The sequence below is a fragment of the Phoca vitulina genome, unplaced genomic scaffold, assembly GCF_004348235.1.
Source record: "Phoca vitulina isolate PV1807 unplaced genomic scaffold, GSC_HSeal_1.0 scaffold23, whole genome shotgun sequence".
Taxonomy (NCBI): Eukaryota; Metazoa; Chordata; class Mammalia; order Carnivora; family Phocidae; genus Phoca; species Phoca vitulina.
The window spans coordinates 10,339,409-10,351,655 of record NW_022589726.1 but is presented as its reverse complement, the minus strand read 5'-3'; the positions used below and the strand labels follow the sequence as shown (position 1 = coordinate 10,351,655).

The following is a 12,247-nucleotide window of genomic DNA, read 5'->3' as shown; positions in this document are numbered from 1 at the left end:
AAGGGGAACGGAATAGGAACCGGTATTACACACACACACACACACACGAAGGGGAACGGAATAGGGACCGGTATTACACACACACAAACACACACACACGAAGGGGAACGGAATAGGAACCGTTATTACACACACAAACACACACACACGAAGGGGAACGGAATAGGAACCGGTATCTCTCACACACACACACACACACACACACACACACACACACACACCTGAACGATCCCACCATTGATATTTTAAAACAACTTAGTTTAAAGACGTAACTGAATTCTGAAACTGGTGTGGTTTTTAAGTTTTCATTTTTTCAAATGTATTTTAACTGTTAGAGCTTTAGTATTTAATAATTGAGTTGATAGAATATGTAATGTATTATCAAATGACTAGGGAGGTTTTAGAATGATGTGTTGTCAAATACTATGCTATCTATAATGATCATGAAGTATTGTATGTTTTTATCCTTTAAGTTAGTAGAGCTGTTTGGGAAGAAATGGTGAATGCCTGCTGGTGTGGTTTACTTGCTGCTCTCTCACTCCTCCTTGATGCCAGGTATTAAGTCTTTATAATTTTTTTATTGCATGTGGCAGTTAATAAGAAACAAACATTAAAATAGTTACTTAAATTGGTCCTAAAATTATTTTTTAATATGTGTTGAACATTATTCTTTTTTTGCCACCTCCCTCTCCTTCGTCCTATTCTTGCCCTGCTCCCTACCAGAATAGTTGTCATGATGTTTTAATGGAAAATATAATCCTAAAATTACAGAATGCCTTTTTCACTTCAAGCCTTTCTACTACTTTTACAGTGATGATAATTATCAATTCCTTTGATTTATTTTCCATAATGACAGGATTTACTGATTTTAAAATGCTTGATATTTTGGGGCACCTGGGTGGCTCAGTCAGTTAAACGTCTGCCTTTGGCTCAGGTCATGATCTCTAGGTCCTGGGATCAAGCTCCGCATTGGGCTTCCTGCTCAGCAGGGAGTCTGCTTCTCTCTCTCTCAAATAAATAAATTCTCTTTCTCTCTCAAATAAATAAATAAAAATCTTTAAAAAAAAATGCTTGATATTTTAGGTTCTTTTGAGTGTGTGACCATTTTCTTCAATAATGAATATATGTATTATATATTGCTTTTACCCAGTTCAGATTTTCAGGTATTATGTTGATTAGTTAAAATTCCTTCTAAGTATATTGATTTTGATAATATTTTTGTATAGATTTTCTTACAACTTCACTGAATACCTAATTCCATGTCATGTTTGCAGTATAATTAAACATAAATTAATCATGTTAAATAAAATACTTTCTCTTTTCAGCACAGATGAAGCTGCCACTGAGAATATTTTAAAAGCTGAATTGACTATGGCTGCTCTTTGTGGAAGACTGGGCCTTGTAACTTCAAGAGACGCCTTTATAACTGCAATATGCAAAGGTTCCCTGCCTCCCCATTATGCTCTTACTGTACTGAATACCACCACTGCAGCCACACTTTCCAACAAATGTAAGACTTTAGTTTATTCACAGTTTTTTTCATCTAGTGGAATGACATGGTGTAGAGAAAAGATTATAGAAATTCTGAGTTCAAGCCTCTCTGTTTCACTCACTGACTCTGACCTCATTGAGAAGTTAATGACCTGGAGCTTCAATTATTTCTCTCTCTTTAAAACAATGGGGGTGCGGGGAAAATAATACCAATTTTAAACAATAATTTTGAAGATAGAAGAAAATCTGGAAGTTTTTTGTAAACTATCATACTGTTGAAATGGTCGTTTTTATTTATTTTTTAACAGAACTAGTAGAACGATAATGCTTGCAACCACTTAGATTAACCTTTCAATTTTTTTTCTCGCTGAATACTTTGAAAACACTCGTTTGTTACATGTAATATAAATTTGTTTCAATATGATACTTAGTTTTCAAAGTGAAAACGTGAAAATTGGCCTCTAACTTTAACTAGAAAAGTTTATTGGGAATGAATGTTAAAATACTTAATGTATCCTAATTCTGTTTTGCTTGTGAAGAAGTCTGCCAAAGTTTTATAATTTTTAAAAAGTTATATAGAAAATTACTTGAAATTTATTTAACTTATCTTGGTTTTTATACCTCCTGAGTTTTAAAAATGTTTGCATATAGATAATAGGTAACTACATAAGTATCATAGTTGAACTTAGTTTAATCAAATTAATGTTTTAAAATACAACATTACTGGGGCGCCTGGGTGGCTCAGACGGTTAACGCCTGCCTTCAGCTCAGGTCCTGGGATCGAGCCCTGCATTGGGCTCCCTGCTCAGTGGGGAGTCTGCTTCTCCCTCTCCCTCCCCCTCTGTCTCCCCCCACCCCCGCTTGTGTGCACTCTCTCTCTCAAATGAATAAAAAAAATAAAATAAAATATAACATTACTGGGGCCCCTGGGTGGCTCAGTTGTTAAGCGTCTGCCTTCGGTTCAGGTCATGATCCCAGGGTTCTGGGATTGGGCCCCGCATTGGGCTCCCTGCTCTGCGGGAAGCCTGCGTCTCCCTGTCCCACTCCCCCTACTTGTGTTCCCTCTCTCACTGTGTCTCTCTCTGTCAAATAAAATATTTTTTAAAAAGAATTAACATTACTTTGAATGCAGTGTGAGAAGTAAATCTTAATTATTTAAGCTTTCCTTTGTGTTCTAGCATATTCCATTCAGGGCCAAAGTGTTATGATGATAAGTCCATCAAGTGAATCTCACCAGCAAGTTGTGGCAGTGGGTCAACCTCTGGCAGTCCAGCCTCAAGGGACAGTAATGGTAAAGTACTTTTCTTATTTTTGTTGCCAACCTCCTAAAATATTAGACATATCACAAACTACATCTTATTTTGTTGCCAACTTTTGTACCTTTGTTTTTATGTTTGCCAAATTTTATCACTATAGTTATTTACTCTTTTTTACCTGGACGATTGATACCTTTAGAAGACATTAGCAGTTGACATTATCATAAGCAGTTATGATAACACAACTTTTTTTTTTCCCCTGAAAAGTAATTTATTTCAGTCATCTTTGTAATAGTAACTATCACAGAAGATTAGCTCCAACCAGCGATCATGGCTATAATGTATATCTTACAGGTATATTCTGAAATAATGTAATTAGGATAAAAATAGTTTACATGGTTTCCTTTTAATATGGAACAACTCTGGGACATTTGATTTCTACAAAATGCTAATTCGGAGGAATCAGAAAAAAAGGAAGGTGTAAACCATGATCTGCCATTTCTTCTTGTGGTATTCTTAAAACATTATTTTCCAGTGAATAGTAGTAAGGACCAAATTAAAAGAAATATATTCTCCATGATGATGATAATGATGATGATGGCAGCTAAGATTTATTGAATTTTATCTTATCTGATTTAATGCCCTCAGCTGTTTACATTCTAAAGAAATGAAATGATTGGTAGAGAGGTTAATTTGACTAAGGTTATGGTAGTTCCATGACATGAACTCAGCCAGTGTGACTCCAGGTCAATGTCAAACTGTCCTTTATGCAGTTTTAATATTTGTTTACAGGTTGATTTTCAAAATCATAATGTAAACCAGTATGACATGATACCTCTTTCAACGCTTTTGTTTTCAAATAAAGTAAAATCTGTAAGCTTTTATATTATTTGTTAAAACTCTTTACTTAACCTTCCCCATCTGGAGTCTCTTATGAGACGTTCTAATATATATATGATAACACAACTTTTAAGCAAATTATTTTGTTCTGTACAAAACCATCCAAAACCATTTTCTTAATATTTTTGTTTTTTTATTTCAAAAAATATTTGAATATGATAATGCTGCTTTACAAGAATGTATAACAGTTCTTACAAATATATCTGTTTAAAAATATATATATATAGCTCACTTCCAAAAATATCCAGTGTATGAGGACTTTACTTAACTTGGCACACTGCCATGGAGCTGTGCTTGGAACATCATGGCAACTTGTCTTGGCAACTCTACAGGTATGTTGTAGGCTCTGGGTCAGAGGTCAGTGTTGTTTTTATAGCTAAGTGCTAGCAGTTAAATTAAGCAATGCCTGTTGGTGCTTTGGGCAGTCCTAAAGAATAGGCAGTAAGTTGGAAGAAGGAAAAGTTAGAAAGGAAAAAAGAGGTGGCTTGTATTGTACAAAGTGATGGAATGCTTCTCTTAATGGCTTAAGTTCTACCTCCTATGCTTGGTATAAGAAGCATTGTATATGAATAGTAATTACTAACTTAAATTTAGTTATTGGAAACCTATTTCTGATTTTAATTTTAGTTATTAGAATTTTTATAATTTTATAAATTTCTTTATTTTTTTCCTTTAATTTTATAGCATCTTGTATGGATTCTGGGATTGAAGCCTAGTAGTGGTGGTGCCTTGAAACCTGGGAGAGCTGTAGAAGGACCCAGTACAGTAAGCTCTAGTTAGTTTACTCAATTTGTGCCTCCTGAAATGTTCTTATGTTACATTTAATTGTATTCTTCTCTTAGGTTCTGACAACAGCAGTGATGACAGATTTACCAGTGATTTCCAATATACTTTCAAGATTGTTTGAAAGCTCACAGTAAGAATCAGTTTTTAAAATTGATAGAAATATTATTAGTGTATATTTTAGATCAGAATGTTTTATTTCTTCATTTTCATTATAGGTATCTTGATGACGTATCATTGCACCATTTAATAAATGCACTTTGCTCCTTATCCCTAGAAGCAATGGATATGGCCTATGGAAATAATAAGGTGTGATATTCTTTCTGTTTTAAATATGGTACATTATTGAGTTAAATAAGATGTACACTCATTATGATCTTAGTATTTTAGTAGTGAGACTAATGCTTACCTTGCAGGCTCTCTCAATTCTGTTGAGTTAGGGTTGTTATTTGTTGAAGGGGGGAGTGAAGAGGACATGATGTAGTTTGTGATATGTCTAATATGTATTATAATTTTAAACTGTGTCTATTTCTCTTGGGTACTGAGTATTTTAAGAAACATTTTGATAAAGAATAAAGGCAATACCACATTTATAAATGAGTTCCATAAAATGTCACAATAATATTTGTAATATGATTGGGGCAATATAAGATTTAAATCAAGCAATATATATATGTCTCAGTTTCTCTTGCCTTCGTTGGGATGGAAAATAAGGAGCTAATCATTTCTTTCTAAAGGTAATGATTCTCCCTACCTTGAAAATTAAATTTTTGCTTTGCTCATTGACTAAATGAATAGAACAGTACTTTTGAATATTGACATTCAAGAACATTTCTTTCTGTGCTCAAAATATCATTTCTATTATATTGGAAAGCACAGGAATATATGGATTTATTTATATTTTAGAAATTATTTAAAATACAGTGTTTTAAAATAAGTATAAAGTCACCATTTACAAATAAGTGAAGATACCCAGAACATGATTAAAAAGCAGAGAATGCAGCTTTATAACTTATTTAACATGTACCTGTAAGAATCCAAAATTATGTTGTTTCTGCCTAGACCTAAATTATATTTCTTTATACTGTGGCTTGTCATCTGTAACACTGATTTAACGATTAACTAATAGGGTTTTATTAAGGAGAAGTTTTGTATATTATAGTACATAGCTAGAGAATTACATAAACAAGCAAGTGTTTGAAAATATGTATTATAGTTTACTCCAAATTGAGGCAAGAGTAATACAAAATATAGTGAAGTAATCAATTTCTTGATATCTTTAGTAGTCCTACATCTTTAACTCTTAACACACAAATATATTTTTAATAGAGTATCTTAATTAAATCTGAGCAAGTTTCTATGGTAGTATCTTGAGAATTTATGTATTCACTCAGTAACCACAGTATATTTACTATGTACTGATACTCTGCTAGGAAATACAAAGGAAATATAAGATTTTTACTTTCAAATAGCTCATGGTTCAGTGGTAGTTAAAGTGGTCTAAGAGTTTAAATAAAGTTATAGATATTAAGTGATGTGAGACTTATTTTCTGAATCCTTAGTGTCTTGTTATGGAAGATGTTTTTAGTGTATGTTTCTCCTAAAGGAATTAAGATTAATCAAGATGAATTCGTTTGTGATTGGAGTTGGATATTGAAGGAATGGTATAATTTAGATAGAAAAGGGCAGTTTTGTGAAAATTAAAGGAGAAAAATGTTATAAGAAGTCAAGAAGAATGAGAATTGAGAAGAAATGGGAAATTTGATTATTATTAGTTTATTGTTAACCTGGAAGAATACAATTTCAAGAGAGTGGTAGGAGCAGATGTGATATTTCAGGGAGGCTTTAGAGGGAACAGTTGTTGAGAACATGGATGCATTGGAATGGAGATTGTGTTCCTGAGAATGGGTTCTCATTTTTCTATTATAGAATTTAATTTTGTAAAGTGAAGTGGTAAATGAGAAACAGAAATAAAAGTTTATAAGTATTCAAGTATAAAAAATTTTTAAATGGAGGCATAAAACAGTTTATTTTTTAGTTGTGCTTTCTATAAAAAATATAAAATATGCAGATGTTGAAATAAATAGAAACTTGTATAATTTTCTTCATTGCTTAAAAATACTTTATCAGTGTGATATATATATCCCTAGAATAGGGATTAAAGGTGTATATCAATGTCCTTTATTGTAGCTTTAAAGTGACCAGTTATCTCATTTTTGGTCCTCATTTCAGGAATTTGTGCTAATGTGTTGAGGAAGTAGCTTATGGTAAAGTTTGCAAATTTTTCCCTACAAGAAGGTGGGGTTGATGATATTTGCATATACCAAGCTCAGTATAACAGTGACAAAAATAAAAAAAAAACAACTGTTGTTCATAGTTTACTGTATGTCAGGCCCTTACATTATTTTTTTTAATCATGTGAAACAAATCAGTGAGGTTTGGTGGTAGTATCCTCTTTTTTACAGGTAAAATATGAAAACAGAGAACTTAACTAATCTCCCTGGGATCACCTATTTGGTAAATGTTAGAGCTTGTATTTGAACCCACATATGTATCATTCTAGAGCTTTATTCTTAACCACGTCACTGGTGGCTCTAACTTTTGTGTGCATCAAAGTCTGCTGTAGAGTTTTTTCTATTACGCATCTGCCTTTGGCTCAGATCATGATCCTGGGATCCTTGGATTGAGTCCCGCATTTGGCTCTCTGCTCAGCAGGGGAGTCTGCTTCTCCCTCTCCCTCTGCCCCTGCTTGTGTGCTCTCTGTCTTGCTTGCTCACTCGTTCAGATAAATAAATAAAATCTTAAAAAAAAAAAGTCTGCTGTTGAGTTTTTAAAAAAATACAAATGCTAGGACCACATTCTAGGCTTCCTGAATAAGAATCTTTGGTTATGAGATATGGACATCTGTACATTCTTTTAAATGCCACATGATTCCTGTGTACATTTTGGTTACAATACGCAGAAGGAGGAGGAGGAAGTAATACTAGGCAACATTTATGAGGACTTACTATGTGCCAGATACTTTCTAACATATGATTGTTTCTGTATATTATTATCTCCATTTCATAGATTAAAAAAATTTAGTGGAAGTAGTAACTTACTCAGTATTACATAGCTATTAAGTGGTAGAGTTGAAATGAAATCCTAAGCAGTTACAGGCAGTTCACAGGTATCATGCTGTTTCTACAATGATACAGTTTTCTACCACAGAAATTTTTAAGGTGCCCACAACATTAGCACAAGCAGAAAGGATCAGTCTGACCATATTTGTCTCAAAACAATACTAGTTCCCTTTCTGATTGGTGAAATGCCAGCAACTGAGGAGAGGGGTTTGTCTTCTATTTCTGCTACTTTTTTGTTAGTGTATAAACTGACAGCTCTGATATCTGCCATATTCCTGACTTCATACTTCTTTCCCCTGCTCTCTGCTGTCTTCTTTCTGCTTTATTCATACTTCCTGACATTCACACATAAAACCTGAACATTTGAAGATTACGCTCATAAGAATATATATTAGTCATTCTGGGCTGCCATAATAAATTATCACAGACTGGGTGGCTTAAACTACAGAAATGTATTTTCTCATAATTCTGGAAGCTGCAAGTCTGAGATCTAGATGCCAGCATGGTGGTTCTAGTGAGGGCTCTCTTCCTGGCTTGAAAGATAGCTGCCTTCTCACTGTGTCCTCATGTGGTGCGGGAGGAGTGCTCAAGAGTGCACTAGCAAGTTCTCTGGTGTCTCTTCTTTTAAGGCGTTAATACTATCTTACCAGAGTTTCACCCTTAAGACCGCATTTAACCTTAATTACCCTCTATAGGCCTTATCTCCAGATATCATCAATTTGGGGGTTAGGGCTTCAACATAGAAATTTTAGGGGGACACAGTTTAAGTCTATGGCAGAATGCACCTTTCCTTCTGGTCAGAAGACTAGCCATTCTATGTGTCTGAAATAACTTTTGAAGTTTTTACTTTTTCCTCATGAAGGCGTTCTCTTCCTAACCAAATTTTCCAATTAGAAGCTATTCTGGATACTTGGGGGTGGGCAGGAAGGCTTGTCTCATGATAACTGAGGTTCTGTTATAATTATTGCTAACTTTATGCTAATTAGATATTAATTATAGTCATGCTTTTCAGAGTATTGTCAGTTTTATTTACATTTGAGGTACTAAAAATTCTTATAATAGCAAAATGCAATATATTTTCTCTTTAGGAACCATCTCTTTTTGCTGTTGCCAAATTGTTAGAAACAGGTCTAGTTAACATGCACCGAATAGAAATTCTTTGGAGACCTCTAACTGGCCATCTACTTGAGGTAACTTTTTCTCTTAAATACTGTGTTTACTTTTTGTTAAGAATGAAGACATAAACATTGAACTAATGATTCTGGATAACCATATGAAAAACCAGCATTACCATTTTTTTCCTAGTACTTATTTCTGTATAATTTACCAAAGACTAAAGTTTTATAATAATTGCTTTGGTGAAGGAATAGGTGTTTTTTTTTTTTTTTTTTTTTTTGGCTGAAAATGGGTGCTACATCAGTGCAATCTCTGAAAGCTCCTTTAACTGTTAGCTTGGGACCTCTTTCTTTTGTTAGTAGAGTCTCTTGATCCACCTCAGTTTCAGCTAGTTCTGAAATTTCAAGGGCTGAGAGTTAGTAGTAAACACTGTGTCTTTACAGCCTTTCCTGTGATGAGATAGTTCTTCTGCAAAGGGAAAAGCTTGTTTGGTATCACTAATTATAGATAGTACACAGGGAATTTCATCTGAATTTGTATACTCTTGTGTCCAAGTTGAAATGTTTGTTAATAATTAGCTACTTCTCAGTAACAGCTGCTTCTGTCAGACACACATGTCTTCATGTGTGCTTTAGGTTTAGGTTGCCAAGATCATTTTGTATTAGTTGAGTAAGCTAGGAAAGGTATTATTATTAATAAGAAAAACAAATGTGCTTGACCTTTTCTTTATTTTTTTTCTATTTTATTGGGATTACTTTTATGAATTATTAAAGGATAGATTTCTTTATCATGGACCTTCTCACCAAATGGCACAAAAATAAGTTTTTAAGATTTTAGCATAGTATTTGATTATGAGGGTAGGCCTAATTAGGAACCTTAGTGTCAGCTTGCTTCTTTTGTTTACTCTGATGACACAATTTACTTTTATGACATCCTTTTTTTTCTGTGACGTGTTTAGTTTCATCTTTTATCTTCTGTCTCTCTATTGCTTCCCTTGCCCCTTATACAGAAGGTAAGCTAACTTATATTTTAGATATATAATTTTTCATTCAGTCCTTATTGATGAACATTTGGTATAATTTTTAAAATGTGAAAGAACAGGGGTGCCTGGGTGGCTCAGTTGGTTAAATGTCTGCCTTTGACTCAGGTCATGATCCCAGAGTCCTGGGATCGAGCCCCCGCATTGGGCTCCCTGCTCAGCGGGAAGCCTGCTTCTCCCTCTCCCTCCCCCCCCCCCCCCCCCGCTGCTTGGGCTCTCTCTTTCTCTCTCTCTCTCAAATAAATAAATAAATAAAATCTTAAAGTGTGAAAGAACAGAAAATGTAATGTTTTAATTTTTCTTTTCTCAAATTGATGTGTGATACATAGTTTAAGTGTACAAGTTAAATATTTAATTTTTGTTTGATGTTTTGTCTTCAGGTCTGCCAGCATCCAAACTCTCGAATGAGAGAATGGGGAGCAGAAGCTTTAACTTCACTTATTAAAGCAGGATTAACATTTAACCATGATCCTCCACTTTCACAAAACCAGGTTAAAAAATTTTCTTGTTTTTTAAAAGTAATTCTTAATATAAAATCATCATCTCCCATATGTAATTTTTTCTTAATTTATCAACTGGATGACATTCCAAGAATGGGTTTTGTTGCTTAATATTCTATTTTATATATAGGCCATGGATATCTTACAGAAGGTTGATATGTCTGGATTTTTAGGATTATCTTTATTAAAAATTATAGCAACTTTCTTGTGAATGACATGGAATTAAAGCTACTAAATTACCTAGAACTGGTCTCCCAGTGTGGAAGTTTCCCTGTTCATGCATTGCTGAAGCTTTATTTTGACATCCTACTTTATTAGCCTCCTTGCTTTGATCCTTAACTGTCTCTAATTTTTTCTCTAATTATCCTTACATGGGGAGAAAACAAGTACTCGAAGAGACAAGTACAATAAAATAGATTTTTATTTTTAAATACTTTTAAAAGTTATTTTATTCTTCCAGAGTTTTTCAGCCCTTTGTCCTGACTTCTGTAATCATTCACCTGTATCTTATACAGTTTTTTTAAAAGTCCACCAAAGTTCTATTGTTTGAAGATTGAGTAGGAATGAGGTTTTTAATAGGCATTTCCTTGACTTCATTATCTTACTGTATTGTAATTATATTACTTATTGAGTACGTACGATGTGCCACTAGTGTATTAGCTCTTGGCATAGAATGGGAAACGAAACAAAAGATGTATGTTCTTATAGAGCTTACATTTTAGTGATTTCATACCTTTTCCTATTATAGTTTAAGTTTTTTGAAAAGAAAACCCTGATCCATGTCCTTAACATTCAGCTTAATACCTGGCACATAGTGAGAGCTTAAATGTTTTTTTCAGTCAGTGAACCAAATAAGTGAGTCCTTGAAGAGAAAAAAGTTAAAAAGTTAAAAATGAAGCAAGTGCTTTCAGGTACTGAAAGGACCAGAACAGAGTACTTTTTTTTTTTTTTTTTTACTCTAATGGATTCCAGTAGTTTTATGCCATCTTTGTTAATGTCTACCATACTTAATTTTTAGGAGTATTAAGAATTTTAAATTTAAATCCATGTGATATACGTTAACAGAGTAAATGAAAGGTGATTTTAGAAATTGGAGATTATTTTCCTCTTTCCAAATATAGCTAGGTATAAATAGATATATTTCCTTTAGTGAGATTCATTTCATATGGGTCTTTAATTAGTGTCTTTTTTTTAAAAAAAAATTTTTTTAATTATTTTTTGTTTGGGGTCTTTAATTAGTGTCTTTTAATACAGGATCACTCTCCATTTAATCCAAAATCTAACATGTTGAGGATTGGTTTTTATTTTCTCTTATTTTAATAAAAGAGGACAAAGTAAACCTCTGGTGATAACAGAGAATCATATTCAGTGTTTGTTTTAGTAGAAAAGTTTCTAGTTACTATTATGGTCTGAATGGAGGTGAATGTAAATTTAAAAAGCAGCTGTACATAACATAATAAAATAAAATAAAATTTAAAAAAAAAACAGCTCTAAATCCTTCCTGTCTTTTTGAGCCTCTCTTCCTAATTAGTTTCCTGCCCTCTTTTCAGAGGCTGCAATTGCTTTTATTGAACCCATTAAAGGAGATGTCCAGTATTAACCATCCAGATATCCGACTCAAGCAATTAGAATGTGTGCTGCAGATTCTTCAGAGTCAGGGAGACAGTCTTGGACCTGGATGGCCATTAGTGCTTGGAGTCATGGGAGCAATCAGAAATGATCAAGGGTAAGTGTTTAAAATTAACATCCAAAAAGTAATGAAGAGGTTGGTCCTAAAATCTTGCAGAAGTGGTAATTTTTTATGTATGCCCTTCCTGGCTCAGATCTAGAATTGTTTTTCTTAATCCTACCCCCAGTGACTATAGTGAATTATCAGGGCTCACCTTTGTTTTGGAAGGATAGAAAAATTGCTGTTTACTTGACATTTGACATTTTTACAAGAATATAAGGTTTATAGGGTAAATGCAGCAAGCTAACAAATTTTGTAACACATCCAAAGATTGGGTTTTGTATTATAAAATTAGCATTGGTAAGATGTGA

The 12,247-nt window shown here is 33.5% G+C and overlaps 1 protein-coding gene across 7 annotated transcripts in view; it reads left to right on the top strand.

Moving 5' to 3' along the window:
- The window catches only part of MON2 (MON2 homolog, regulator of endosome-to-Golgi trafficking), a 102,185-nt gene that overhangs the window by 49,627 nt on the left and 40,311 nt on the right, over positions 1-12,247 (top strand). For 4 of the 7 annotated variants that reach the window (XM_032420219.1, XM_032420216.1, XM_032420213.1 and 1 more), the window contains 11 exons: positions 474-555; positions 1,326-1,510; positions 2,670-2,782; positions 3,875-3,979; positions 4,332-4,412; positions 4,490-4,563; positions 4,649-4,739; positions 8,641-8,742; positions 9,678-9,680; positions 10,088-10,198; positions 11,758-11,933. In XM_032420219.1, coding sequence (XP_032276110.1) covers positions 474-555; positions 1,326-1,510; positions 2,670-2,782; positions 3,875-3,979; positions 4,332-4,412; positions 4,490-4,563; positions 4,649-4,739; positions 8,641-8,742; positions 9,678-9,680; positions 10,088-10,198; positions 11,758-11,933 — 1,123 coding nt within the window. The remainder of the gene's footprint in view (positions 1-473; positions 556-1,325; positions 1,511-2,669; positions 2,783-3,874; positions 3,980-4,331; positions 4,413-4,489; positions 4,564-4,648; positions 4,740-8,640; positions 8,743-9,677; positions 9,681-10,087; positions 10,199-11,757; positions 11,934-12,247) is intronic. The other 3 variants (XM_032420217.1, XM_032420214.1, XM_032420218.1) reach the window with 2 other exon arrangements.